The 27,516-nt window shown below is 34.8% G+C and overlaps 1 protein-coding gene across 1 annotated transcript in view; it reads right to left on the bottom strand.

The window, feature by feature from the left end:
* Window positions 1-27,516, bottom strand: part of AHI1 (Abelson helper integration site 1) — a 186,024-nt gene that overhangs the window by 79,968 nt on the left and 78,540 nt on the right. Inside the window, exon 21 of the mRNA XM_065888623.1 lies at window positions 22,078-22,195. Within this exon, the coding sequence (XP_065744695.1) occupies window positions 22,078-22,195 (118 nt within the window). The remainder of the gene's footprint in view (window positions 1-22,077; window positions 22,196-27,516) is intronic.

Here is a 27,516-nt window from a genome sequence, read left to right as displayed (position 1 = left end):
AAAGACTAAAATAATTGAAATGAAAAACATACTAGAAAGAATTAACAGCAGACTATGTAATACAGAAGAATGCATAAATGATCCAAAAGATAGAACAATGGAAATCATCCAATCAGAACAGCAAAAAGAAAAACACATTTTAAAAAATGAGGACAGTTAAGGGACCTCCAGGACAATATCAAGCATATTAACATGCACATGGTAGGGGTCCCAGAAGGAGAAAAGAGAAAGGGTTTAAAAATATATTTGATGAAATTATGGCTGAAAACTTCCCAAAGCTGAAGAAACAGATTTCCAAGTACAGGAAGCACAGAGTCCCAAACAAGACGAACCCAAAGAGGCCAACACCAAGACATATCATAATTAAAATGGCAAGAGTTAAAGATAAAGAGAGAATTTTAAAGGCAGCAAGAGAAAAATAGTCATATACAAGGTATCAAGCTTTCATATGACTTTTCTGCAGAAACTTTGCAGGGTGGAAGGGAGTGGTATGATATATTTAAAGCGCTGAAAGGGAAAGACCTACAGCCTAGGATACGCTACCTAGTAAGGTTATCACTCAGAATTGAAGGAGAGAGAAATAACTTCTCAGACAAGCAAAAACTAAAAGAGTTCATCAGTACTAAACTGATCCTACAAGAAGTGTTGAAAGGTCTTCTCTAAGTGGAAAAGAAAAGGCTACAACAAGAAAAGTAAGAATTTATAGGAAAGGAAAAATTCCACTAGTAAAGGCAAATATATAGGAAATGCTATGGATCAACCACTTAAGCTAGTATAAAGATTAAAAGACAAAAACTGTAAAATCAACTATAACTACATTAAACAGTTAAGAGATAGACATGAAAATGTAAATATGATATCAAAAACACAGAACGTGGGGGAGGGGAGTAAAAAAGGAAGATCTTGTAGAACGTGTTAGAACTTTAAAACAAGTAGATATAGTTATAGGTCAACATATACGAACCCCGTGGTAACCACAAATCAAAAACCTACAACACATACACAAAAATCAGAGAGAAAGGAACACAAGAATAACACTAAAGAAAATCATCAAACAAGAGAAGAAACTAAAAGAAGAAAAGAAGAGAGAACTACAAAAACAACCAGGAAACAACAAAAAGGCAATAAGTACATACTTACTAATAATCAATTTAAATATCAGTGGACTAATTGCTCCAATCAAAAGACATAGGGTGGCTGACTGGATTTAAAAAGGTGCATCTATATGTTGCTTATAAGAGACTCAACTCACAGCTAAAGAAACACACAGACTGAAAGTGAGAGGATGGAAAAAAATATATATCATGCAAATGAAACAAAAAGAAAACTGGGGTGGCAATACTCATATCAGGCAAAATAGACATTAAAATAGTGTCTAAAACAAAGACAAAGAAGGGCATTATATAATGATAAAGGGATCAATACAAGAAGAGAATATAACATTCATTAATATATATGCACCTAATATAGGAGTATCTAAATATATAAAGCAAATACTAACAGACTTAAAGGGAGAAACTGACAATAATACAATAATAGTAGGGGCTTCAACACCCTAATGACATCAATGGACAGGTCATGCACACAGAAAATCAATAAGGGAACAGTGATCTTAAACTACACTTAGACCAGCTGGACTTAGTAGATATCTTGCAGGGTATTCCACCGAAAAAGATGAATACACATTCTTTTCAGGTGCAAATGGAACATTCTCCAGAAGAGATCACATGCTAGACCATAAAACAAGTCTCAATAAATTTAAGAGGACAGAAATTATATCAAGTATTTTTTTCCGACCACAACGGCATGGAACTAGAAGTTAGAAAGAAAAACGGAAAAAACATAAAAACATGGAGACCAAACAACTTATTACTAAAAAACCAATGGGTTAACAAAGCAATCAAAGAGGAAATCAGAAAATATTTTGATATAAATGAAAATAAAAACACAACTTTCCAAAATCCATGGGATGTAGCAAAAGCAGTTCTGAGAGAGAAGTTTACCATAATACAGGCCTACCTCAAGAACCAAGAAAAATTTCAAATAAACAACAGAACCTACTATCTAAAGGAATTAGGAAAAGAACAAAATCAAAGTCCAAATTCAGCACAAGGAAGGAAATAATAAAGATCAGAGAGCAAATAAATGAAATAGAGACCAAAAAACAATGGAAAAGATCAGTGAAAACAAGAGCTGGCTTTTTGCAAAGATAAAATTGGTAAGCCTTTAGCCAGGCACATCAAGAATAAAAAGAGAGGACCTAAATAAACAAAATAAGAAATGGAAGAGGAGAAATTACAACCAATATCACGGAGACACAAAAAAATCATAAGAGAATACTACTAACAGTTATATGCCAATGAATTGGACAACCTAGAAGAAATGGATAAATTCCTAGAAACATACAATCTTCCAAAACTGAATCAGGGAGAAAGAGATAATCTAAACAAACTAGTAGTGAAACTGAATCAGTAGTGAATTGAATCAGCAAACAAGTCCAGGACCAGATGACTTCACAGGGGAATTCAACCAAACATACAAAGAATATATGCATTATCCTTCTCAAACTATTTCAAAAAACTGAAGAGAGAGGAACACTCCCAAATTAATTCTATAAGGTCATCATTACTCTGATACCAAAATAAGACAAAGATACTAAAAAAGAAAATTCAGGGCAATATCTCTAATGAATATAGATGCAAAAATCCTCAACAACATATTACCAAACCAAATTCAACAATAAATAAAAAAGATCATACACCATGATCAAATGGGATTTATTTCAGGCATGCAAGTATGGTTCAATATCCACAAATCAATCAATGCAATATACCACATTAACAAAGGTAAAAATCACAAGATCACCTCAATAGATACAGATAAAGCATTTGACAAAATTCAACAACCATTCAAGATAAAAATTCTCATCAAAATTAGTACAGAGGGAACATATAGCAACATAATAAAGCCCATTTATGACAAACCTACAGCTAATATCATACTCAATGGTGAAGAGCTAAAAGCTTTCCCTCTAAAATCAGAAACAAGACAAGGATGCCCATTCTCATTACTTCTATTTATTATTGTATTGGAAGTCTTACCCACAACAATCAGACAAAAGAAAAAGAAAGAAAGAAAAGAAAAGTAATAAAAGGCATCCAAATTGGAAGGGAAGAAGTAAAACTGTCATTATTTGCAGATGACATGATACTATATACAGAAAACCCTAAAGTCTCCACCCAAAACAAAAACTATTAGAACTAATAAATGAATTCAGCAAAGTTACAGGATACAAGATTAACATACAGAAATCTGTTGATTTTCTATACACTAATAGTGAACTATCACAAAGAGAAAGCAAGAAAATAATCTCATTTAAAATTGCCTCATATAGAATAAAATACCTAGGAATAAACTTAACCAAGGAAGTAAAAGACTCTAAAAACTATAAAACACCGATGAAGGAAACTGAAGATGATACGAAGAAATGGAAAGATACTATGGATGGACTGGAAGAATTAATATTGCTAAAATGTCTATACTACCCAAAGCAATCTATAGATTTAAAGCAATCCCTATCAAAATAGCCATGACATTTCTCACAGAACTAAAACAGATAATCCTAAAATTTATATGGAACCACAAAAGACCCTGAAGAGTCAAAGCAATCTTTACAAAGCTAGAGGCATCGTACTCCCTGACTTCAGATTATACTACAAAGCTACAATAATCAAAACAGTATGCTACTGGCACAAAAACAGACACATAGATCAATGGAACAGAGAGCCCAGAAAAAAACCCACACACTTATGATCAATTAATCTACAACAAAGGAGACAAGAATAAACAATGGAGAAAAGAAAGACTCTTCAATAAGTGGTACTGGAGTAACTGGACAGCTACATGTAATAAAATGAAATTAGAACATTTCTTCACACCATATAGGAAAAAAAAGCTCAAAATGGATTAAAAACCTAAATTAAAGAAGGGAAGCCATAAAACTCCTAGAAGAAAACGTAGGTAGAACACTCTTTGACATCAATTGAGCAAATTGTTTTTTGGATCTGTCTCCTAAGGCAAATGAAGCAAAAGCAAAAACAAACAAATGGAACCTAAACTTAAAGGTTTTGCACAGCCAAGGAAACCACTGACAAAATGAGAAGATTACCAACTGAATGGGAGAAAATATTTGCAAATGATATGACCAATAAAAAGTTAATATACCAAATATGTAAACAGCATATAAAACTCAATATCAAAAAAACAAATAACCTGATTAAAAAAGTGAGCAGGAAACCTGGATAGACATTTTTTCCAAAGGAGACATACAGATGGCCAACAGGCACATGAAAAGATGCTCAATCTCACTAATCATCAGAGAAATGCAAATCAAAACTGCAATGAGATATCACCTCACGCCATTCAGAATGGCTATCACCAAAAAGACCACAAACAACAAATGTTGGCAAGGATGAGGAAAAAAGGGAAATCTAGGACATAGTTGGTAGGAATGTAAATTGGTGCAGCCACTATGGAAAACAGTAAGGAGGTTTCTCAGAAAACTAAAATTAGAACTACCATATGATCCAGCAAGTCCACTCCTGGGTATATATCTGAAGAAAACAAAAACAATAATTCAAAAAGATACATGCACCTCCGTGTTCATTGCAATATTATTTACAATAGCTAAGGTATGGAAGCAACCCAATGTCCATCAACAGATGAATGGATAAAGAAGGTGTACTGTGTGTGTGTGTGTGTGTGTGTGTGTGTGTGTGTGTGTGTGTGTGTGTGTGTATATAATGGAATATTACTTAGCCATAAAAAAGAATCAAATTTTGCCATTTGCAACAACATGGATGGACCTGGAGGATATTATGCTTAGTAAATAAGTCAGACAGAGAAAGTCAAATACTGTATGATATCACTTATATGTGGAATCTAAAAAGTAAAACGAACTAGTGAATATAACAAAAAAGAAATAGACTCACAGATATAAAGAACAAACAAGTGGCTACCAGTGGAGAGAGGGAAGAGGGTAGGGGCAAGATACAGGTAGAGGATTAAGAGGTACAAACTATGTGTAAAATAAATAAACTACAAACATATGGTGTACAGCACAGGGAATATAGCCAATATTTTATAATAACTTTAAAAGGAGTATAATCTATAAAAATATTGAATGACTATGTTGTACACCTGAAGCAAAATACTGTAAATCAACTATACTTCAATTTTTAAAAATTCTATATTTTTCATATGCTTTCAACAGCCTTTAAATACATGTAAAACTAAAGTTTAAAGGAAAAAAGAGATAGTAAGCATTATAATTAAATATTTATATGACAAAGGTTAGCTATTCTAACAATGAGTTCTTGTTAGAACTCAAGGGCTTCTCTCATACAACCTGAGGTGAAAATAATGACTTTATCATACATTTAATAAAAAAAATTATAAAATATGCACACACATATGTGTGTGTATAGATATATGTATACACACACACATATATACATATTTATATAAAACCTGCCCCCTCCTCTCTGTCTCACTACTAAGCTTGGATGCTCTCTCATCATTTGGACTATTGAAATAGCTTCCTAATACAACTCTCTGATTTGCTCCATGAATCTTCCAATGACATCCCCACTGCCAGAGAGACTCTTCCGAAGGGAAAATTGTTATCTTGTCCTTCTACAGCTTAAGCTTCAGGATACACATCATCCTCCTCAAGTATTTAACTCAAACTGCTTAACTCAAAATGGCACGCAAAGCTGTTTGGACATCACTTATAGTTCAGGTCAAACATTCTGTTCTTTAGGAAACACTATGTGATTTTCTTCTCCTCATCCCACTTCTGATTTAGATACTCTTCCCCATCTCTCCTTCCCTTAGTATTCCTGTGCAATCCTCTATCACAGCACTTTCCTCACTATGGTTATTAAAACTTTAGTTTCTTGTGTCAAATAGTTCATCTTCAATAAATGCTTGTTGAATGACTGAATACATGAGTAGAGAAAATGAGAATTATAAAAACATCTTGCAGCAGAATAGGCTACAGATTCTCCACAGGTACAGTCACCCCATATTCTACATATTTTTCTAAATATTCATCTAAAAGTGAATTTTTAATAAATGTGAATCTTAAAGTGGTGCATCCTTATTTAACCTGGTAAAATGTTAATATTTATTTCATATTGGACGCTTCTGGATGCTATGGAAAGTCCTCTACATATTTCAAAGATTTCAGAAAGAGAATATTCTTTGAAAACTGTACTTTTCATATATTATATGAAAAAACTTCTCCAAACTCAGAAACATCAAAGGCTAAGGGCCTTAAGTCTACAATGTCTGGGGGTCTATACAGACCACAGAGGTATAGCAGTGAATATTCAAACCACAAATTAGTAGGCTTTTCTGTGTTAGTCATGGAATCAGGTAGTGACCAGGAGTATGTAAACATGAATGAGTATGTAAGACACTAGGAAGTGGGGTAAGGGGTCCCTAAATTTTGAGACTAGTAAATTAGTGCTTATGAAAAAGTATAAAGCAAGCAGGGAGAAGTGAGTAGCTACATGGTGGACAATACATCAATGAGACAATGTGACTCCTGATTTCAGCCCCACCACCAACAGTGAATACAATTCAGTCTTTCTATGCTTCAGTTACATCTCATACCTTCTGGGAAGATTTCCTGGCTATGTTAGTCTCTAATGATCTGTGCTATTTATTTCCAAATATTAGTCAAAAAATTAAACTCACTGATCCAATGAATATATAAAGTTAGCATTTCTTTAACTGGCTCATAAACTGATATCCAAATAATTTAATTGTGCTAACCAATAACTGGTCAAAATCCTAGAGTACTTATTTCTATTTAAAAACTACCAAGAACTGCATACAATTTTTAGTGTTTGATCAATTTCCTCTCACTCTAACAAGAGACTGAAGTCTGTTCAAATCACACCTTTTGTGACATGCTCTAGATATTCAATCTGAAGACAGGTATGTTTCTAACAAAATTGTGACACATATTTATTATATAGACAAGGACAAAATTACTTCAATTCTGTGTGTTCAATCCTTAAAATATAATTTAGCCTAAGTCTTTAACACTGATATTATTTGAACAATGTCATAGAACTTTGCAAATCACAAGTACAGCTACAAAAAAGATGAAGGGTATACTCATATAATTCAGGTATTTCTTTTTTATTCAGATTTGTTACTGCAGTGATGAATTAACAACAAAAAAAGACATTTAGCACCAACAGAAGCTTTCTGTATTTGCCTGTATTTTCAATTGTTTCCTTTACTGCTTTTTTAGGTAGCAAATATCCAAGATATCAACCTCATAGTCATCCTAATGGTTCTGTCTCTTCAATAGCCTCTTCAAGCTTATCTCCCTTACTCCTGTGGATTCAAAGACTACACATATGCCACTGACTCCTTAATCTATACTTATGCTCCAAGCCTGTATGTCAAAGTATGTAGTCTAGTTCCTAGCACAGGGCTTGACTCATAGTAGGGCATTTAATAAATAAGGTTCAAATAGATGTGTAAGTTATTTGATGTCTTGCTCTAGATGTCTGCCAGACATCTCAAACTCAATATATCCAAAACACTGTATACAATTCATTATCATTTTCCCAATAGTCCTATATTCCCCTATTTTTGTTAATGGATTGCCATCCACTCCTTCACCGAAATTAGAATCTTTAGTTATCCTCAAATTCCACTTCTCTATCTCTTACCGTTCACATTCCAAATTTCTAATACCTTAATAACTTAACATCTCTAGTTTCTTACTTCAGTCCAGTTCTCCCATCTCAATTATTAAAATTATATTTTAACTGGCCCTCCTAGCTGGGATGCCTTAATACTTTTTATAATTGACAGTCTTCTCATCTTGCAACAATTACTTTAAATATTGCTTTCTCTACATGGAATTATTCGTCATTCCGTCGTATCTGCTCTCCTGTACACTTTGTTCATATTTTTATTTATAGCAAGTATTAAACTGTACAATCCCACCCACCTCCCCGTTTTAAAAATACATCTCTAGTGAATAACGCCAGTGTTGGGGATAGGGCGGTGCTTTGCACTCATTTATATAAGGTTCTGTATGACCTGGCCTCTCGCTACCCCTCTGACTTCTACTCTCCCCCTCATTCCTCCACACCAGACATATTAGCCTCTTTGCTGCGCAAAATGCACACTAAGCAAAACACTAAGCAAATTTCTGACTTGGGATCTTGGTTGGGTATGCTATTCTTCCTAACATGGCTTTCTTTCTTCTTCAAAATTTTGCTCAAGTGTCACCTTCTTTGTGAAGCTTTCCTTTGCCACCCATTAAAAACAGCAACCTAACCCCATTCCCCAGTTCACCCTATCCCCTTTCCTTGTTTTGTTATTTATTCTGTATTTATTTGCTTATTATCTGTCTCTCTCCACTAGAAGTAAGCTTACACAAGGACATGGATTATTATCTGTTCTGTTCACTGATACATTCACAGAACACTTTTAACAGTGCCTGGGACAAAGTAAGTACTCACTGGGTACTTACTGAATGTATGAATGCATCTTGCATTCCCAGAATCTGTATATGCAGGAATTAAACATCCTTTAGAATTAAAAACAAAAATAGAAGAAAGTTAACATGAGAAAGGAGTGAATAAGGGAAAACTATTTTCATCTGTAGTGGTACAGTATTGAGAATATAAGAAAGTGAGAATTCATTTTCCCGGGTCCATCCATAAAAGATCCAATTTAAATTCTAGACAGAGACAATAAATTTAAATTCTGAACATAAGCATGATAATTTAGAAGACGTTTTCCACAACTCAAAGCAATGAGAAGTCATTTTAAAAATATGATTATGCTATATCAACTTTTTCCCTGTTAAAGTTCACTGAATATTAAGTACATTAATTTGCCTAACTGCTATACTGTGCCTTTACACTGCCTTTAACATTAGTTTTTAAAGTGTTTTGCTTTCAACTGTTTATAAATCTTCGCTTGAAAATATACAGATTGAAAAGACTGAGGAGACATTAAGTATCAAGCCTCATAATATTACTACAAAAAGAAAAGAAAAAAGAAGAAAGAGAGGAAAATGAGACTACCCTCTCCCCAAAAAACCTCAAACTTTGTTGATTCTGAATTGGCCAAAATAAAAAACCTGCTCACTGCCTATTTTGCTCAGAAAAATTTAATAGCTGTGAGATGTGAAAGACTGGATTCCTTTCAAAAGAAGCGCAGGTATACACAATACACAACACACACCACACACACACAGTGTCACTCACACACATTAATATAAAAGAAACTGGAGTGCTTTTTATGTATTAACTCACTTATTCCCAGAATACCACTGGGAGGCACATTTGAAAGATGTAACATAGTAATTAAGGCTCTCACATGACTTGAGACATATTAGTCTCCTAAAAGGCCAGCAACAAAATCCAGATTCCACATTCTAAACTGCCATTTAGAGGAGTCTTAAATGGACAATATTGTTCTATATTGTAAAGACAACACAGAATTAATACATTTAATCGAACAGATTCCTTTCTCTGTGCTCTCTTAGTGTTTATCTCCTGCTGAACTCATCCCCAACATATTATACCTACTTCTTTGCCTGCTGGATTCCCCAACTAGACTGGGAGGACTTTGAGGGCAGTCTTTCAGCTTCCGTTTCCCCAGGGCTTAGCACAGTCCCTAGTGCATAGTAAGCTCGCCATAAACACTGGTTGATAACCTGTATGAATTAATTTTTGATCAAGTATAAAAAGGTTTTTATTTTTTAAACTAACAGCTTTTTTGTAGGGTGCTTCTACTAAAATACAGTGTTTCTGGTTTGATAAAAAAGAAAACGATGGACACTAGTCAAAAATCATTCTCAATTTTACTCCTTATGAAATTATAGTTGAATGTTTTTACAGAGGAGAAAGTTGAGGAAAAAAGTAAACTGACTGAAATTAGAACATTAAAATAATGTTCTACTTTTTACTTATCAAACATTTACACTGAAAAAACCACTTAAATTATTTTTTTAAAAATGACCAGTCATTCCACTTAGTCATTTCTTAGTTTCCATATTTGTCATCAACTATGCTCTCAAGACTTGCAGAAAAACACGGAGTTATTCTTTACATTTTCATTCACTTTTCACTAAGGAAAAAGTTTCCTGAAAATACATGTTTAAAATTCTGGAAAATACAAATCAGCATTATCTAGACATCTCTATCATTACCAGAAGGTCTGGTTCCTCAACCTAATTTCCACTGTTAGTTGGCATTTCAATAAGTGATGGATATTCATTTCCAGAAAACATTGCCAGTAAATTCTATGATATCATAGTCTCTTCACTATCTAGACCAAACTGACTAAACCACAAAATGCAAAAAGTATGCAGTTAGCTACTCTACACAAAACCTTAGGGCTATTCTGAGTACAGTCTTAGAAAAGTATAATCTAACTGAGTAAGAGTAAATGAAAACTTAATTTAGATAGCCCTCGTACTCTGAATTTCCAGGGCCTTCAGTAGACACAAACCAAAATGTTTAAAAACTAAAGTATTTCTTATCATAGACTTAATTCACAAAAAAGTTAATTTGGGACATAGAAATTTACAAAGGAAATAAAAATTATTTTTATGATATAAATAGTATTTCATTTTTTCCCCCATGACCAGGGGAGGGGAAACATAAGGAGCTGCTTCCTTGGTTCTAAGCAGTGCCTACCCTAAGCAAGATTAGTAAATAAAAAATAATTACTGAATTTTTAAACTCATAACTTTTCAAAGAATAATAGAACATAAAGACTGAAATGGATTGTGATGGGAAATCTGTGAAAATGCTAATGTGTAGATATATAAAGGGAAGGAATGAGTATATGTGATTCATATGGAATAAAATTTATTCTACTTTAAACATGAATTAAAATATTTTTCATTATCATAGATGTGGTCAACATTTTGATATACAATGTATTCACTATAATACTGAAAAACTAAAAATATTCATAAGCTCTAGCAATTGAAGAAAGGCTTCAAAATTATGGAATACTTTTTCTTTAAGACCAGGCATTAAGTTTATTATCAGAAAAAGTTACAGAAAACCATAGAAGTACATATTTGGGAATACATTCCACAACATCTTTTTGTATGCCTAACTGCCTTAAAAATGGAAAAACTGTCATTTCAGTTTGAAATTATAAAATAGTAAAATGTGTCTTATGGTTGATATTAAACAATGTTAAACATAGTCTTTCTCAAACTATAAAAAACAAACAATAAAGTTATGCCTGGTCAAAAATAATTTTGCCATTTTATAACCTGTCCTCTCACCTTGCCTGTTGCAGTCAATATAAAGTTGTTGTAATTCTTCCTCTAATCCTCACTTTGAGTGGATTGGTTACTGATACTAGCAATTTTCCCTGGAGGCACAGCAGTAAATTATAAAACATTCACTATTTTCACCATGATATAAATTATGTTCTGATAAGGAGGCTGAAACCTTCAAAGTCTCCTACTTCAGGATTATATAATGAAAACTACTTTTGTCTTGGAAGTGTTTTAATCAGTATGCCTAGAAGTTGTATTTTGAAAAAATACATACTGAAAGAATATGGATTTTTAACGTAAGACATACACTAAATTTCATTCTAAGAGCATAGTGATTTCTCTTTCTAAAATTTAGTAGGAAGTTAAGTAAATTTAAAATCAAAAGGTTCAATGATTAAAATAGTTCTGGATATAGTCATAAAGATACTATCTATAACTCTTACCGCATTGTAAGTCAAACATAGGTTGGTATTTAAAAACTTTCACTTGCAATAAACAGTTTCCTATCCTCTATTTTCAAATGACAAGTCACTAAGATGAAATCACTTGCTCCAGGTCACAGCATAAGAAACAGAATCTGAATCTAAATTCAGGTGTCTCTGACCTCTTGGCTACGTGCTTCCAGAATATGTGGTACTAATTTAAATATGAAAAATAAGAAACTTCTGGAGTCTCTATTAAAGTTAATCAACGCACAATCGTGATGATGAAATATCATGAAATCTTCAGGATAATACTTTCAGGAAAGTTTTAATATTAAAAGCATTATTTGTATTTAATTTAAAAAATGGGTAATCCATTCTTTATATTGTAACACCTGATTTGTCTGGTGTCAGATAATGAAGATTTACATCAAAGTAGGTTTTGTAGATCTGTACTGTCCAATATGATAGCTACTGACCACATGTGGCTATTTAAATTTAAATTAAAATGAAGAAAAATTAAAAATTTAGTTCCTCAGTCACACAAGACACATTTCAAGTATTCAACTGCCACATGAGGCTGAAGGTTCCCATATTGGACTGAGCTGGTCTAGAATTCAGGAAAGAGGTCTGGGCTGAAGATAGACATTTGAAAATCACTGGTGTGTGGGCTTTACTTAAAGTCATGAGTTCATCAAGGAAGTGAAGTACAGGGAATAAAAGAGGATCAGATTGCAGTGGAATAGTCTAAAAAGACATGGAAGAAAAGAGGAAGAATCAGCAAAGGAGAATGAAGAGCAGTAGCTAATGAGATAAGAGAAAAAACCAAGAACGTGGTGGCCCAGAAACCAATGTATTAAGAAGCCATCGAATGTGTCAAATGCTGCTGATAGGTCAAGCAAGATAAGGACAAAGAACTGATCATTGGAATCAGCAATGTGTATAGGTCACTGGTGAGCCTGAAAGAACAGATTAGAAATTTCAACAAATTTACGGAAGATGAAAAGTGATTAGAAACATCTGTCCGAAAACATTACGGTGGGCTGCTGTAGATACAGAATCTGACAATGAAACTCAGAGGAGCTGTGAACACAGAATCAGCATATTTGGTAGGGAGCAAAACAAAACATAATCCAGGAGAAATAATGGAAGGTTCATATGTAAAACACTTGGGCCAAATAGGCTGCAGATTCCACATAAAATGGATGCTGCTGAGCATTAACCACAAGCAAAAAAAAAAAAAAAGTCAATGGCATTGTCTCTAAAAATAATATTGAACAAACCATCTGGACAGAGTGAAGACTTCTAGAGTGGATACTGCTGTCCTGCTTATTCTCTTTCTGACAGCCTGACAGGTGGGCTCATGTATCTTACCTGTTTACTACCCTAAATATAAGCCTGCCAGTTAATATGTTTTAGCCATATATACAAAGTTCTCAATAGACTTTCTGCTCAGGTGACAAAACAGTTAGATTATAGAGTTATTTACACAACAGAAGAGGGAGGGACACCGTATTTGTATCCAGTGATTCATTTAAAGAAAACCAGACACCAAGGATCGTCAGATATAAAGGAAAAATCATTGGCATAAAAGAAAAACACAGGATACATTAACAGATGAAAAAACTGAACATAGAGGAAATATCAATTCAGAGAAGAGAACTTAGAGATCTAGGAAGATATAATGACATCCGCAGAACTTTGATATTAGGAAAAAGGAACAAACAGGACAAGAAAGAAACCATAAAGATCAAATGGACGATTGGTGAACTAAGAAAGACTTAGAAGAAAGGAATGAGAGGGCTCCGAGACTGACTAGTTAGAAAAAGGAAAGGAGAAGGAGTCCATAGTTTCCACCTGAAAAACAGTAATGTTAACATCAAGAGTAAAATACAGAAACTCCTTTCAGGAAACTCAACCTCACTCATGGCAATGATTACATTTCTGTCACATACATGACAAAAAGTGGTTAGCTTATATACCTTGCTACACAAGTTTGAGGCTGAAAATCTTTTCTGAGATTAGATTTCATATTTCAGAGCCACATATACTACAATAGCTCTGTTTAACTTTGCCTAAACTCTCAGAAATTTCATATTTGATCTTTTAAAAAAGATGCCATATGCAAATAACTTCTATAAATCTTTAAAATATAAAAAAGACAAATTAAGAAGTTGTTATTACATCAATTGGAAAGCTTTGGAAAAGGTAAACATCAGAATACCTGTAAAATATAAATTCAGTGATCTGGCATGTACTCTGGCTATGTTAGAAAGAAATTATGTATTTTTCATATTCATTAAATCAGTAAGACATTTTAATTTCTCATAGTTTATGGTTTTCAGTTGCTTTCTTGTTATTTTTCACTGTTAATTATTTTACTTTAAAAATTAATACACTGGGCAAATGTCACAGTATAATTTGACAACTAAATTTAGTAGGTTCTTAAACAAAACACACACAAACACACACACACACACAGAGAAATGTGACTGAAAAAGAAGAAAAACTTAAAGTAAGTTTTTTACTGTTAACAGATAGAGGGAAAAGGTATAAAATTGTAAGGTTAGAACCATATACACCATATAAATATTCTATAAAATAGCTTCTTACAAAATAAATGGCTAGGAAATAGTGCACAAATTTAAGTTTATTCAAATCATCAGATTCATATGAGGAGAAATGCTTGCATTTATATTCTCCCCTCAGAGGGTGTTAGGAGAAATTTCCTATCTCAATGAGGACCATGATAAGAAATTTCTTATCTCAATGGGGACCAAGTGCATACCCTTGTGCATGAAGACCATTCATTAAGTGTATTAACATTTACTAGAGTTGATAAAAATGATACTTAAATTAGGAAACGATAAATATGTAGAATATACTTTAAGTTATCGACATGGTTAGAAACACTTCAGTAATTCAAGTGACATTTATTATTCAGGAAATATAGGCACTTTTATTACAAGTAAGGATAAGTTTCAACCTTCAACAAGTAGATTAACTCAGATCACTGGAGAATTACTTAGTAAAATCCTGATATTGGTTACTAAAATAGCACCTTATATCTTTAATGTACCAATCAAACAACAATTTTAGAGACTGATAACAAAAAATATCTAACAAGGGCTTCCCTGGTGGCGCAGTGGTTGAGAGTCTGCCTGCCGATGCAGGGGACACAGGTTCGTGCCCCGGTCCGGGAAGATCCCACATGCCGCGGAGCGGCTGCGCCCGTGGGCCATGGCCGCTGAGCCTGCACGTCCGGAGCCATTGCTCCGCAATAGGAGAGGCCACAACAGTGAGAGGCCCGCGTACCGCAAAAAAAAAAAAAAAAAAAAAAAATCTAACAAATAAACTCTCTTCTTTGTGAAAGGGAATATAAATTAGTGATGTGTTAAAGAAAAAAAGCCATGTGATCAAGGTCTTTTTCTCAGTGTCCAGAAAAATCCAAATATTAAAACATTCCCACCTCCAGGGGTTTTGTGTTGGTTAGTACTTACGTGGAAAGCCAAAGTTTCAAAAGTTAAGTGGGTTCTGGTGGATTATTTATATTTGAGATATTTGTTTGAAAACCTGTCTTCTAATTACCTCATCTTAATGTCTTTTTTGGCATGCTTCTCAAAATTCTCTTTTGAGAATCCATGTTTGCCTCTCTGACATGTTCTTTTTTCTGTCATCATCACTTCTAACATTTATTAAATCATGTCTTAAAATAAGATTTCCTCCATTCCTTTGGCCACAATGCAAACTGCATGATTTCAAAGTTAAAAAAATAATAATATAAAAAGAATCTCCCCAAAATTTCATGTTGTTTATTCTCACAGTATTTATGGATTTCAAAGTATCTCATTCTCACAATTCTATGAAGTAGAAAATTCATCTGAAGTAGAAAGTAGAGACACTGTACTGGCAGAGAAAAACTACCCAAGATAACAGCTGGAAAGTGGCAGAATTAGAGCTCAGCCCCAACACTTCTGGCCTTCTGACCCCAGGTTTAGTACTTTTTTCACCAAAACACACAAGTGCTGAATTCAGAAGAGTGGCTGGTTAGCATCATTAAGCACATTTAAGGACATGTGTCTACAGACAATCAGTTAATTCTGTAGATTATCTTTGGTAGTGAATTAATTCCTTTCATCCCACACCTGAACTGAAGTCTCCTAATTCTGGAGGTTTGAAATCAGAATTCAATGAAACATTCGTTTTCAATTAATAGTTTAAAGTTCATTAAGTAATACTAACAGAAAACTCTGCCAATTCTGATAGTATGAGGAAGTCTTTGAACTCATTTTGCCTTCCTTAAAACGGAAACCCCCTTTTACCATCACCTGTGTTTGAGTCATTCTAACCTAATTTTTGCCTAAATGTTTTCTTTTTCTCCCTTTGAAATATAAGAACCATCATTTTTCCAGCTTACATGTAATCTACCTTCTACAATGGGTTTATATAAGGATATCACAGAATCTCTGGTGAAATTATGACACATAAATAATAGATTTCAGTTACATTATTTAAAAAGTTTTACACTTCTCCATAAAAAGTTGAAACCTTAAGAAATACTAACATTGTGAAAACAATAAAACTAAAATTTGACTGGAAAAATAGCTCCTAATTTTAAGAACTGGTCAAGGGAATAAGTGTATACTTGGCAAAGACACACAGAAGAAACGGAAAGATACAGTTTTTCAAATATTATCCAACATGTAGAAGTACAAAAGTTAACTTGACAGACCTCTCAACCAATACTGAAGTCATCTGAATTATTTTATGATTTTGTTTAAGTCAAATATCTTGACTGTTTAGGATATGGAAAAAACATTAGTATATGTTTACATGATCTAATGGAGAGTGCAAACAAAATATGGAGAAGACGGAAGCTATTGATCACTTTTAAAAACCAAGTCACAATCTACCACCCTATCAAACTCCAAGTCTACAATTTAAAAAGAGGATATAGGACTTCCCTGGTGGCTCAGTGGTTAAGAATCCGCCTGCCAATGCAGGGGACACGGTTTTGTCCAGGAAGATCCCACATGCCGCGGAGCAACTAAGTCTGTGTGCCACAACTACTGAGCCTGCACTCTAGAGCCCGCGCGTCACAACTACTGAGCCCACGTGCCACAACTACTGAGCCTGCGCGCCTAGAGCCCGAGCTCCGCCACAACAGAAGCCACCTCAATGAGAAGCCCGCACACCGCAATGAAGAGTAGCCCCTGCTCGCCGTAACTAGAGAAAACCCGTGCGCAGCAACAAAGACCCAATGCAGCCAAAAACAAATAAATAAAAATATTTAAAAAGAGGATATAAGGATTACATTAATAGTCATATTAATAAAAATGAATCATTTTATTTTGCACGCCTCTACTTACCTATTAATATGAATTAAATTTAGTGCAATGCAAAGATATACTAAGTACACAAAAATGAATGATGCTGTCCTTCAAATATAGTCATACAAAGATGATAAGCACTTCCTCGAACTTCCACCCTCATAACTGTGATTGATTTTATTACTGAATAATCCACATGTTAAAATTTACTACTATTGATATAATAAGGACTCTCAAGATAGTTGAATGGGATCTGGGATTCAGACCAACTATCTCAGAACAAAATTTCTCTGCAGAGAATCCCTTGATTTGACTGGCAACTAAATACCACAATTTCACTGGAACTAGGCTTTAAGTAATCTAATAACTGGTGAACACAGAATTATATTTAAAGGTCAGATAAAAAGATAACTTCATTAATTCTTAGAAAATACCTTCGTGACACCTCAGTTTTAACAACTACACCTATTCCAAATAGTACTGTCCAGGTTATTACTTTGCAATATATCACACACCTCCAATGCTAGTAAGAAAAGTACATGCCCGTGGCCAGAGGGACCTCTGGGCAGAGTGGGAGGACAAGGGGCCAGGAATGAAGGAGTGGCTCTAGGCATAGCCTCACTGAGGGTTCACTTCACTTCTGAACTAGTGCCCTCCTCCAGCCAAAGGCAGAGGCAGCGTGGGATGGTGAGGGTAAGTACTGAGCTAGACGCGATGAGATCTTGCTCTAGATACCAATGCCACTAGCTATGTGAACTCTGACACGTCAGCCCTTCTGCTTCTCAGTTTCACGGTAAAGGGATTGACAGTCAAAGACTTAAGGTCCTAGCAGCTCTCAAGAGTTTACACTCTATGATTTTAATGTTTACCCTACTTCTCAGAGGGTTTTGTTGAGGATCAAATGAAGATGTATATAAATAAATTTTGATACAAATAGAAGTTACTGTTGTTGTTTTATAGATTTTCTTCATTATACTAAGGAAGTTTGGAAACAGTTTTGAGATGCAGTACAACATGTTCACCATATGGTGAGACATTTATGAACTCTAACCTACAATTTAATCTAAAATGTTAAAATTAAAATGTCCTTTTTTTCCAGCTTTATAAAGGTATAATTGACAAATATAATTTTATAACTTTCTTTCTTATACAAATTACTCAGAAAAGATTTATGGTTTTAATTTTAATAAAATTAGCTGATTTATTATTTTGTTCATTAAGAACCTAGAGCAAAAGCCTAATGAAAAGTTCCTAAAATAAGTATCTCATAAGAGTTGTATCCAGCTCTTTTCCTCTCTAACCCATCCCTCACTAAGACACGAGCTGTATTTTTTATTTTATTTTATTTTATTTATTTATTTATTTATTTTTTGCGGTACGGGGGCCTCTCACTGTTGCGGCCTCTCTCATTGTGGAGCACAGGCCCCGGAGGCGCAGGATCAGCGGCCATGGCTCACGGGCCCAGCCGCTCTGTGGCACGTGTGATCTTCCCAGACCGGGGCACGAACCCGCGTCCCTTGCATCGGCAGGCGGACTCTCAACCACTGCACCACCAGGGAAGCCTGAGCTGTATTTTTTAGAAACATATTTTATCATTTCCCTTTCATCTTCATACCTTTGGATAGCTCTATTTTATCTAGAGAATAAAATGTGAATTCCTCAGTAGGGCACAGTTTGACCCCAATCTACTTTGCAACTCAGTTCTTCCTAAACACTTCCATCTCACCATTTCCTCCAGCTAACCTAAGATTCAAACCACTGCCTGGCCAAGTCAAGCTCGCTTCCAGTTGTTTGTTTAGTTGCCTGCCTCTCGGCTCAGCGTGCCCTCCTGCATCCCCATCTGCTGATGAGGCCGATGACAAAGACAGAGGCGAGACCTTGGAAGGTATTATAAGGACTCTGGAACTCATTCTGACCGCCACAGAAACCCTTTTAAGAGTTTTAAGCAGGGAAGTAACAGGATCTAATTTATATTTCAGAGAATCACATTGTCTGCTGTGGGGAGAATAAGCTAAGGGACAGGAGTAAAAGCAGGGAAGTGGAGGGAGAAGAGGGATCCCGAATGGCTTCTGGGTCAACCTAAATGACTGGGTACATGTGCCGGAGTGCTGGGTGGGAAGACCTGGTGTGGGGCAGGGGAAGTGGAGGAACAGTTTGGGGGCAAGAGTTCTGCGTGGACATGTAAAGTATGAGAAATCGCTCAGCTGCTTTATCCCTCTATATTTCAGTGACACTTTGTTTATACTGTGATTTTAGAATTTATCACACTCTGACATAATTTGTTGCGTGCTCATTTGTCTTCCCAACCAAAGTTCCTTGAGGGCAGAGACTGCCATATTTAGTCCATATCCTTAAGAAAGGGACTTAAACAAAGTAGCCACTTAAAATGATTTTAGAATGAATAAAGATAGTATTCTAGAAACTCTGAAGAATATAAACCAAGGAAAAAAGTCTTACTTTTCTAGCAGTCTCCATTACCCAGAACTCACCTTGAATAAGGTCAATAGAAGTCACAGCAGACCGTAAATGCACTTCTGGGTCTTGTCTTCCAGCATATAAACTCACTTATATATAATATATATCAAATCAACCCTTCCTCTTAAGCCTCTTGCATGAAGGCCAGTGGGCCCATATTGACTAGTTCTGTGTAAATAGTCTTTCTTTACACCGTACAAAGCCAAAAGCTGATAGCTTTTCAGTAAGATTTTTATTTTTAAACATCCTATCTACATTGTTTCCATAGTCCTTCATTTCAGATTCTAATAGATTATTTATACAGTCAAGAACACTTAACTATTTATCCCCTTTTAAAACTGGTTTGAATATTGAATAGACTCACAGAATTTTTAAGACAGAAACTCACCAAATCCAGATCCCTCATTTACCTACAGGGATGAGAAAACTGAGGCCTGAAGAAATTACTAAAGATTCTATAGTCATTCAGAAGTGAAGTCAGGTGTAGAAACTAGTTCACCTGTTTCCTAAGGCAGGATTTTTTTCCACAAAGATTGGCTTCTTAATAAATAAGATGGATTTGGCCATTTTGCAAAGGACTACACAGTCTGCTTTTATAACTCTTCTATACAGAAATATCTCAATAAATTTTATAGGAAGGATATGCCTTAAAATGAGGTCAGGCATATTAATAACTAAAAATCAAGCAAAGCATTCTTACCATGTATTACATGGCTTAATGGTAATGCCCTTGCATGCAAGGGACATGCATGATTTAAAAGGCCCACTCAAGGCCTATATGGCCACGGAAAGCTGAAGGTAAATAGAGCCAATCTTACGTATAATTGTGAAGTTTGCAAGGCTTGCCTTTATCATATCGGGCTTTCCTTTTATTCTTTATCTTTAGTCTTTATCTGTCATGGTGGCAATCGCTCTTCCATTTCAAAGGCCTTCCTATCTATCCTCTCTGCTCTTTCCGTTTACAGAAAAAGAATTTTATATCTATTATCTACACCTTGTTGGTTGATAAACTTAAGACACTACTTGAATGAACTTTAATCAATCTGCTAACTCAATCAGACATTTATGTTCTATCCCCTTAATCCTGAAATGTGGAAGGAAAGATTTGTTCCTGGAAGAATTTTAGACCTCAGCAGAAAGATAGGGATCAAGTGGTGGAGACAGGTTCCCTCCCTCCTAGTCATTAAAATGACGCGGTCTGAAGGCAAACCAAGTATCGAGTTAGGGTGCAGGGAATGTGTCTACAGGAGCAGCCTCGGTGAGCCCCCCACTGTACACAAGAACAAAGCTATTCCTCTAACTTCTAGCGGTATCTGAAACACTAGAAATTTAAAATTTCTAAGGTTTGGGATAATTGTTAATTATTATAGTGATTTAAAATTAGAACTCAAAGTATTTTCAAAGCTAATGTACACACTCATCCTGTTTACGAGATAAGTATGTTACACTCATATAGTATCTTATGCTTATAGAGTACTTTCATATGTGCTTCGTGATTTGAACTTCAACAATATATAATGCAAACATCATTTCTAGTTTTAAAATGAAGATTCTAACATTTGCAGGTAATAAGGATAATAAAAGGCACAGCCAGACTGAACATAAGAGTTCCTGCGCCAAGTATTTTCCCACTGTAATACGTAACTCAGTGATATTAAAATGTAGCAATATTAAAATAACTTGCACATGTAAACTCCAAATACCTTCAAAGTAGAAAAGTAATATTGTTCCTAAATTTCTAAATAAAGTATGTTGATCTTTTCAAGCTCAAGTTTCTTCTTCTTCTTATAACTCTCTGTCAAAGACAACTGTTTTGCTATTCTCAGCTGTCTCATCTTTCTAAAAGACTTCAATAGCAGAAAAAATACCATAAAAAACCTAAAGCTAATGAATACAAATAGTCATCTTTCAATACCAAAAATACACATTTCTCACCTAGATGCTTTTTCTTTGATATCCTCTGAAAACCTTATTCAAATTAATTTAAAACATTAGCCTAAAAATTTGCAGTTGTATGGTTCAACTCTGTGATTGATATACATTTTAATAACTAGCTTCTTTGCATATTTTCTTAATTTTCTAATTTTAAAGAAACACGATAGTACTGGCAGGATGTATTCTGTTTCTGCCAAAATGCATTTTATGTAGGCTTTCCTTGAAATGAATTACAAAATGTGATTATCCATAAACTATGGTTCCTTTACCCAAGGGAAACTGAATCAGATTTTATATTATACATGTTTAAAACTCACATGTTTTGCTACCTTTAAATTATTATCTGCTCAATAGAATAGAGGTTGGGAGTGTCTACTATTAAAATTACCAAATTCAAATTTGCTTTTGAAATAATTTAGAAAGAAAAAATGCTGGAATATAATTCATCAGGTGTGAAAACTGACCATTACAACTCTATGAGCCAGATTTCTGAAGTGAAATAAATGATATCCATTAAAAAACAGAATCTGAACATTGAAAGAACAGTCAAAGTAAGAAAGGGGCTCACCAGTTTGAGTGAAACCAAACTGACGCAGAATCTGATGAGCGTCCAGCACGTTTGATTGTTTTGACTTCGACTGTTGTGAGGAGGCCGATACTGAAGTAAACGAGAGATTTTTGTTAACCTGTAATAGGAAAGGCAAATCAGAAACGAAAGCGTAATTTCCTGGGTTACTGATGCAAAAACTGGATGAGAAATAGTTGCTTACGATGCAAACCAGGACACTTGTCAAAAGGAGTGGCAATGATTTATATGCTTAGTTTTTAAGAGTTTACAAAACTTTAAAGATTTTACAGAATAGTTTTTATCAAAGAAGGAATACAGTGGTAGTGAAAGCGTAACTATATGAAAGTCGATCTGCCTTACTTTGAAAACAAGTTTGCTTAGCATGGAATTGACTTTATTAGTAACTCAGAGTGGTCTTAAAAGTTATGCCAAACAAAATGTGAAAAATAAAAGTGACTTCTTGACTGCTTTCAATTAAGAAAGGGTTAAAATGTTTCACACCCACATTTCTTTAGCATTTTTGAAATATCAGGTACTTCCTTTTCAGACTGCACAGAAAACACCTGTAATATTCATGTTTATATACATCATGGTGACATAGATAACACAGCTGCAGCCTAACTTGCCAAGTGAAATAGTTTCCACTGCATCAAAAAATCTCATTCTTAAGACAATGTCAAAGAACAACTAAAATAATGAACAAGCAAAATTTCTGTAAGTAAATACAATGTTCTACAACACAAAAATCCTACTAGTTGTCTGAGTACAATAGTTTCACAGAAATGAAAAGAATAACAAGTGCAACATTATAACTACAGCTACTGTAGAAAAATACATGTCACAAAAAAAGTTTTAAATGTCTAGTAAATTCATTTTGTAGCTCAAACAATTTCAGCAGTGATCTAGTCACTCATTATTAATCATTCATTTATCTTATTATTTTTATCACTTTCAAAAAGCACGATAAAATATGATCTAATTTTCAAAAAAAATTTTGAAACAGTTTCAAAAGTAATCTGTGAATTAACAAACTGTTAAATGATAGTTTATGGTATGTAAATATCAATAGATGAAAATAGCTCCTTTCTTTTTTTTTTTTGCGGTATGCGGGCCTCTCACTGTTGCGGCCTCTCCCGTTGTGGAGCACAGGCTCCGGACGCGCAGGCTCAGCGGCCATGGCTCACGGGCCCAGCCACTCCGCGGCATGTGGGATCCTCCCGGACCGGGGCACGAACCCATGTCCCCTGCATCGGCAGGCGGACTCTCAACCACTGCGCCACCAGGGAAGCCCCTCTCTTTTTTTTTGCAATAACCAAAACTACACAGAGGACTTCTACTGCATTAGTATTTAAAAATTCCCTTTTGGTGTTCTGTATACAGTAGTACTGGGTTGTGGTTACATGCCCTTTATCTGACTCATTATTTACATAATGTTTGTAAATGCTTCCCTTCTTTCAAACAGTGATAGTAAATGGTATATCTTAGATTAAGTTTTTCTCTTGAAGGAAAGATAATTTGGTGAAAAAGTCAATTAAGACCAGATGATAATATAGTTCTAAGGTTCCTAAACTGTTGTGGTATCATCTTATAAAAAATAAAAATATTTTTCAAAGTAGTTAGATGGGGTCAAATACTACATCAATGCTAAGAAAAATTATCCAGCTAGAAAAATTCTGTAAGGAGCCATTATTAAACATTGACCAAAATTAAAGTTGACTATATTGATACAACAGCTAAAGTAACAATGCTATCACTTAACATCATTGAACTTCACTTTCCATCTTTAAATGGAGATAATAAAAATAGTACGTATGCGTCAAAGGAAGTGTACCTGAAGAGCAGTAACAATGAACTGGTATTATAAAGAGCTATTCACATAGGCTAACCATAAAGCACTAAATAACATATTAAATATGAAATAGATTAAACAAAGTACGTTGGTAAAGGGAACCTGAAGTGCTATACAAATCAAGTGCCATATAAATATTAGTTATCATTAACATCACTACAAGTAAGGGTAATTAAAAATATGTAATGCAGTAAGAAGATGCAGTAAATTTTTCAGAATGCTATGCTTTTAAATGGAAGTACTATATACAAAATGACATATTTATCACTTAACTATTTAATCCACTTCTCTTTTTAGAATCATTTTTCAGTTTTACTTCTGTGTTCTTAAAAATTTTTATCCTACGTGTCAAACAAAGCATTTTGAAATCTGGTGCAAAAGAACAGGTGTATGCTGGACACCACACACACACACACACACACACACACACACACACACACAATCTGCCTTAATTTACTTGTGTTAAAACAAAAATGGATACCAAGAAAGCTAGAAGAGGATACTTAAATGCCTCCACTCAAACAGAAAGACTTGCCACTCTTTTTAAGTAAAATGCTGTTAAAAAACCTCAACTATAATCTACAATTACATGTTTTTCCTAAGCATTTTTATAATTTGCTCTTTCTGGACGCATTTCTTTTCTTTTTTTTTTTTGGTGCTATGCGGGCCTTTCACTGTTGTGGCCTCTCCCGTTGCGGAGCACAGGCTCCTGACATGCAGGCTCAGCAGCCATGGCTCATGGGCCCAGCCGCTCTGCGGCATGTGGGATCTTCCTGGACCGGGGCACGAACCCGTGTCCCCTGCATCGGCAGGCGGACTCTCAACCACTGCGCCACCAGGGAAGCGCAAGGACACATTTCTTAGAGACTATTTGAATGTCCATGAAGTGGTAAGTGGCAACCTAACAGAGCAGATGAGTCAGTTTCTAAGGCTGGGATAACTGTTAATTATTATAGTGATTTGAAATTAGAACTCCAAGTATTTTCAAAGCTAGCTTACACATATTCACTACTTCATTTAAAGGAAGAAAAATAATAACAACCATTAAATACAGTGAAGCAATATCTATTTTTGAAATATATGCTGTGGAAAAGAATTGCTTAATAATTTTACAACAACAGAAAGGTTGGCTAAGATAGTCTACCCTACAACAATCTATCCTCTTTTTACAACACACTTTTCTGCTTGCTTCATGCAAAAACCACAGTCTGCCAAAGTCAGTTTAATACCTCCATACTGTGTAAAAAGAAAAGCATAAAAATTTAAGGAAATTCATAATAGAGAAAAAGAAAAAAAAAAACACCTAGAACTGCCAAGTTAATCACAAAACTGTTTTGCCTACTCTTTCTGGATATAAATAGTTTTGTGTAAAATATGCAAATACTAATTCTCTAGGAGGGGGTTAATTTTCATGTTAAAAAAGTCATTGCTCTAACCTAAAATTGAATGCACAAAACTAAACAGGCCATCAATAGTTTACCTTTTAGTGACTAAATTGTAAAACCACTGGGAGATATATAACACTGATTTCCAATATACACTTACAAGTCTAATCATTTCAGCTGACTTTATATGCTATATTCACCTGAAGAACTGTTTTTAAAGGTTCAACTTGTGAAGACACTTCAAATGGTTTTAAATGATAACGGAAAAGATATTAATACTGTCTGTATGTGTATGTTAACAAATTTGTCCCACGTCCTCCAGACAACTGTCTATTTTTTGAACTAAATTTGAACAACAACGCAGATAATACTTTAATTTGAAGACAGTTCAAAAACCTAGACAGTATGTAGGAAATGTTTTGTTGCAAGTTATATGTGTGTTGTAAAAATTAAAATCCCAATATTACAAAACAAGTTAAACAGAAAACTTGAGCCAGAGTGAGATTCAAGTTATCTGAAGCAGGTCTCTTAACATCTCATAACATAAGTTCTAAAAGCAGCTTACATTTCTGTGATATCTAGGTTAGTAAAACCTAAGAAATGAGTTGGCTATGGTGTCATAAAGAGAAATACAACATGATCTCTAGGCCCCAGATAATTTCCTTGCAAGTTGGGACAGTGAAGTGAGGGATTAGAAAGAAACACTGTTACTATTAAAGAGAAATTTTTACAGTGAGGTAACGTGCTAGAAAATCTCCCCCAAATCAGTTCACCAATGCTGTATTAACTAAACTAGAATTCTAATTGGGATCAGTCATAACAAAGTTTTACTTTGTAATATTTAATCAAGATTTTTTGAACCCTTGATACATATACCAAGGACTGGTGGTTCAAAGATTACTGATATATTCCTCTGTGAGAAGCTCAAAATTAAGATCTAGTCCTGGTTCAAACCACTTATCCAGCAGTAATATGCCTTAGGGAAAGCCAATTTACCTCGATGCATCTTGCAATAACAAACCTTTACCTCCTTTCTCTCTTAGTGTATTTCCTTACTCCAGAGAGAAAATTTGGTGCTGGAGCCCCCGAAATCCTCACTTCCAAGAACATACCTCTTGCACCTACCTTTCTGTTTCTCCTAATGTCAGAGAAAGAGGTAACCTTCCATTCAAGATTAATCCCTCCATCTGTCCCCCTTGGGGATATCCTTAAAACTCTTCCCAATTCTACTTCCAAATTCTCTACTGGCTGTTTGCCTAAAGGCTATAAGCATAAACCTTTCTACTTTAGTATAAAAATAGAAAACAAATTCTCACTGTGATTCCATAATTTCCTTATGCTTCATTGAAAGTTAAATTTCTTGAAAAATAGCACATAACTGCTATCCATATACCTCAACCGTTCACTTTCAAGCAGTACAACAAAGCTTTTATCCATCAGAACACTAAAACTGAAGTTAAAGTCATCGTGGACTTCAAATGATCAAATTTAGCGGATTCATTGAGGCCTCTAAGATAGCTGTCCTTGTCAATAACTCTCCTGTTTCTGGGAAACCATTTTTCTGTTGGTGATCCTGCCACTGCCTATGAGTGTTGTTTGCTAGACACACTGGGCCCTCTTCTTCCCTCACAATACATGGCTATCTTGGGCAGTAATGTTTGTTTTCACTGCTTCATCTGCCTTTTATGCTGATGATTCTTCAATATATTGGGTTGGCCAAAAAGTTCGTTCGGGGTTTTCCGCACGATCTTATGGAAAACCGCGAACTTTTGGCCAACGCAATAAGACTCTTCTGATTGGTAAGTTCAAAACCAAATTAACCTTTCCCCTGCTGTTCACTTCCTCAGGGAAAGATATCACCAGCCCCCCAGCTGCCCCAGCCAGACAGATGGGCATCACCTTGGACTGCTTCCTCTTGCTTCACACAGAGTCACTCATCAAGTCAATCAGGTGCTCTGGCATCTGATGCCACTACTCCACAGTTAGTGTTACTGCTGCAATAGTCTCCTGATTTGTTTTCCTATCTCTTGTCTCTTCTCTAATTCTCCTTCTATACCGCTACCAGGATGATTTTTCTAAAATGCTAATTTTATTGAGCACCACTTCTGTTTAAAACCCATCATCAACTGTTCCACTGGATAAAATCCATACTTTTTAGTATGGCATACAAAGCTTTCTATATTATAACAACTACCTAGCTTTCCC

Source organism: Phocoena phocoena, chromosome 12 (genome assembly GCF_963924675.1).
Source record: "Phocoena phocoena chromosome 12, mPhoPho1.1, whole genome shotgun sequence".
NCBI classification, from domain to species: domain Eukaryota; kingdom Metazoa; phylum Chordata; class Mammalia; order Artiodactyla; family Phocoenidae; genus Phocoena; species Phocoena phocoena.
The sequence above is the reverse complement of the archived record's forward strand: the minus strand, read 5'-3'. Positions and strand labels throughout refer to the sequence as shown.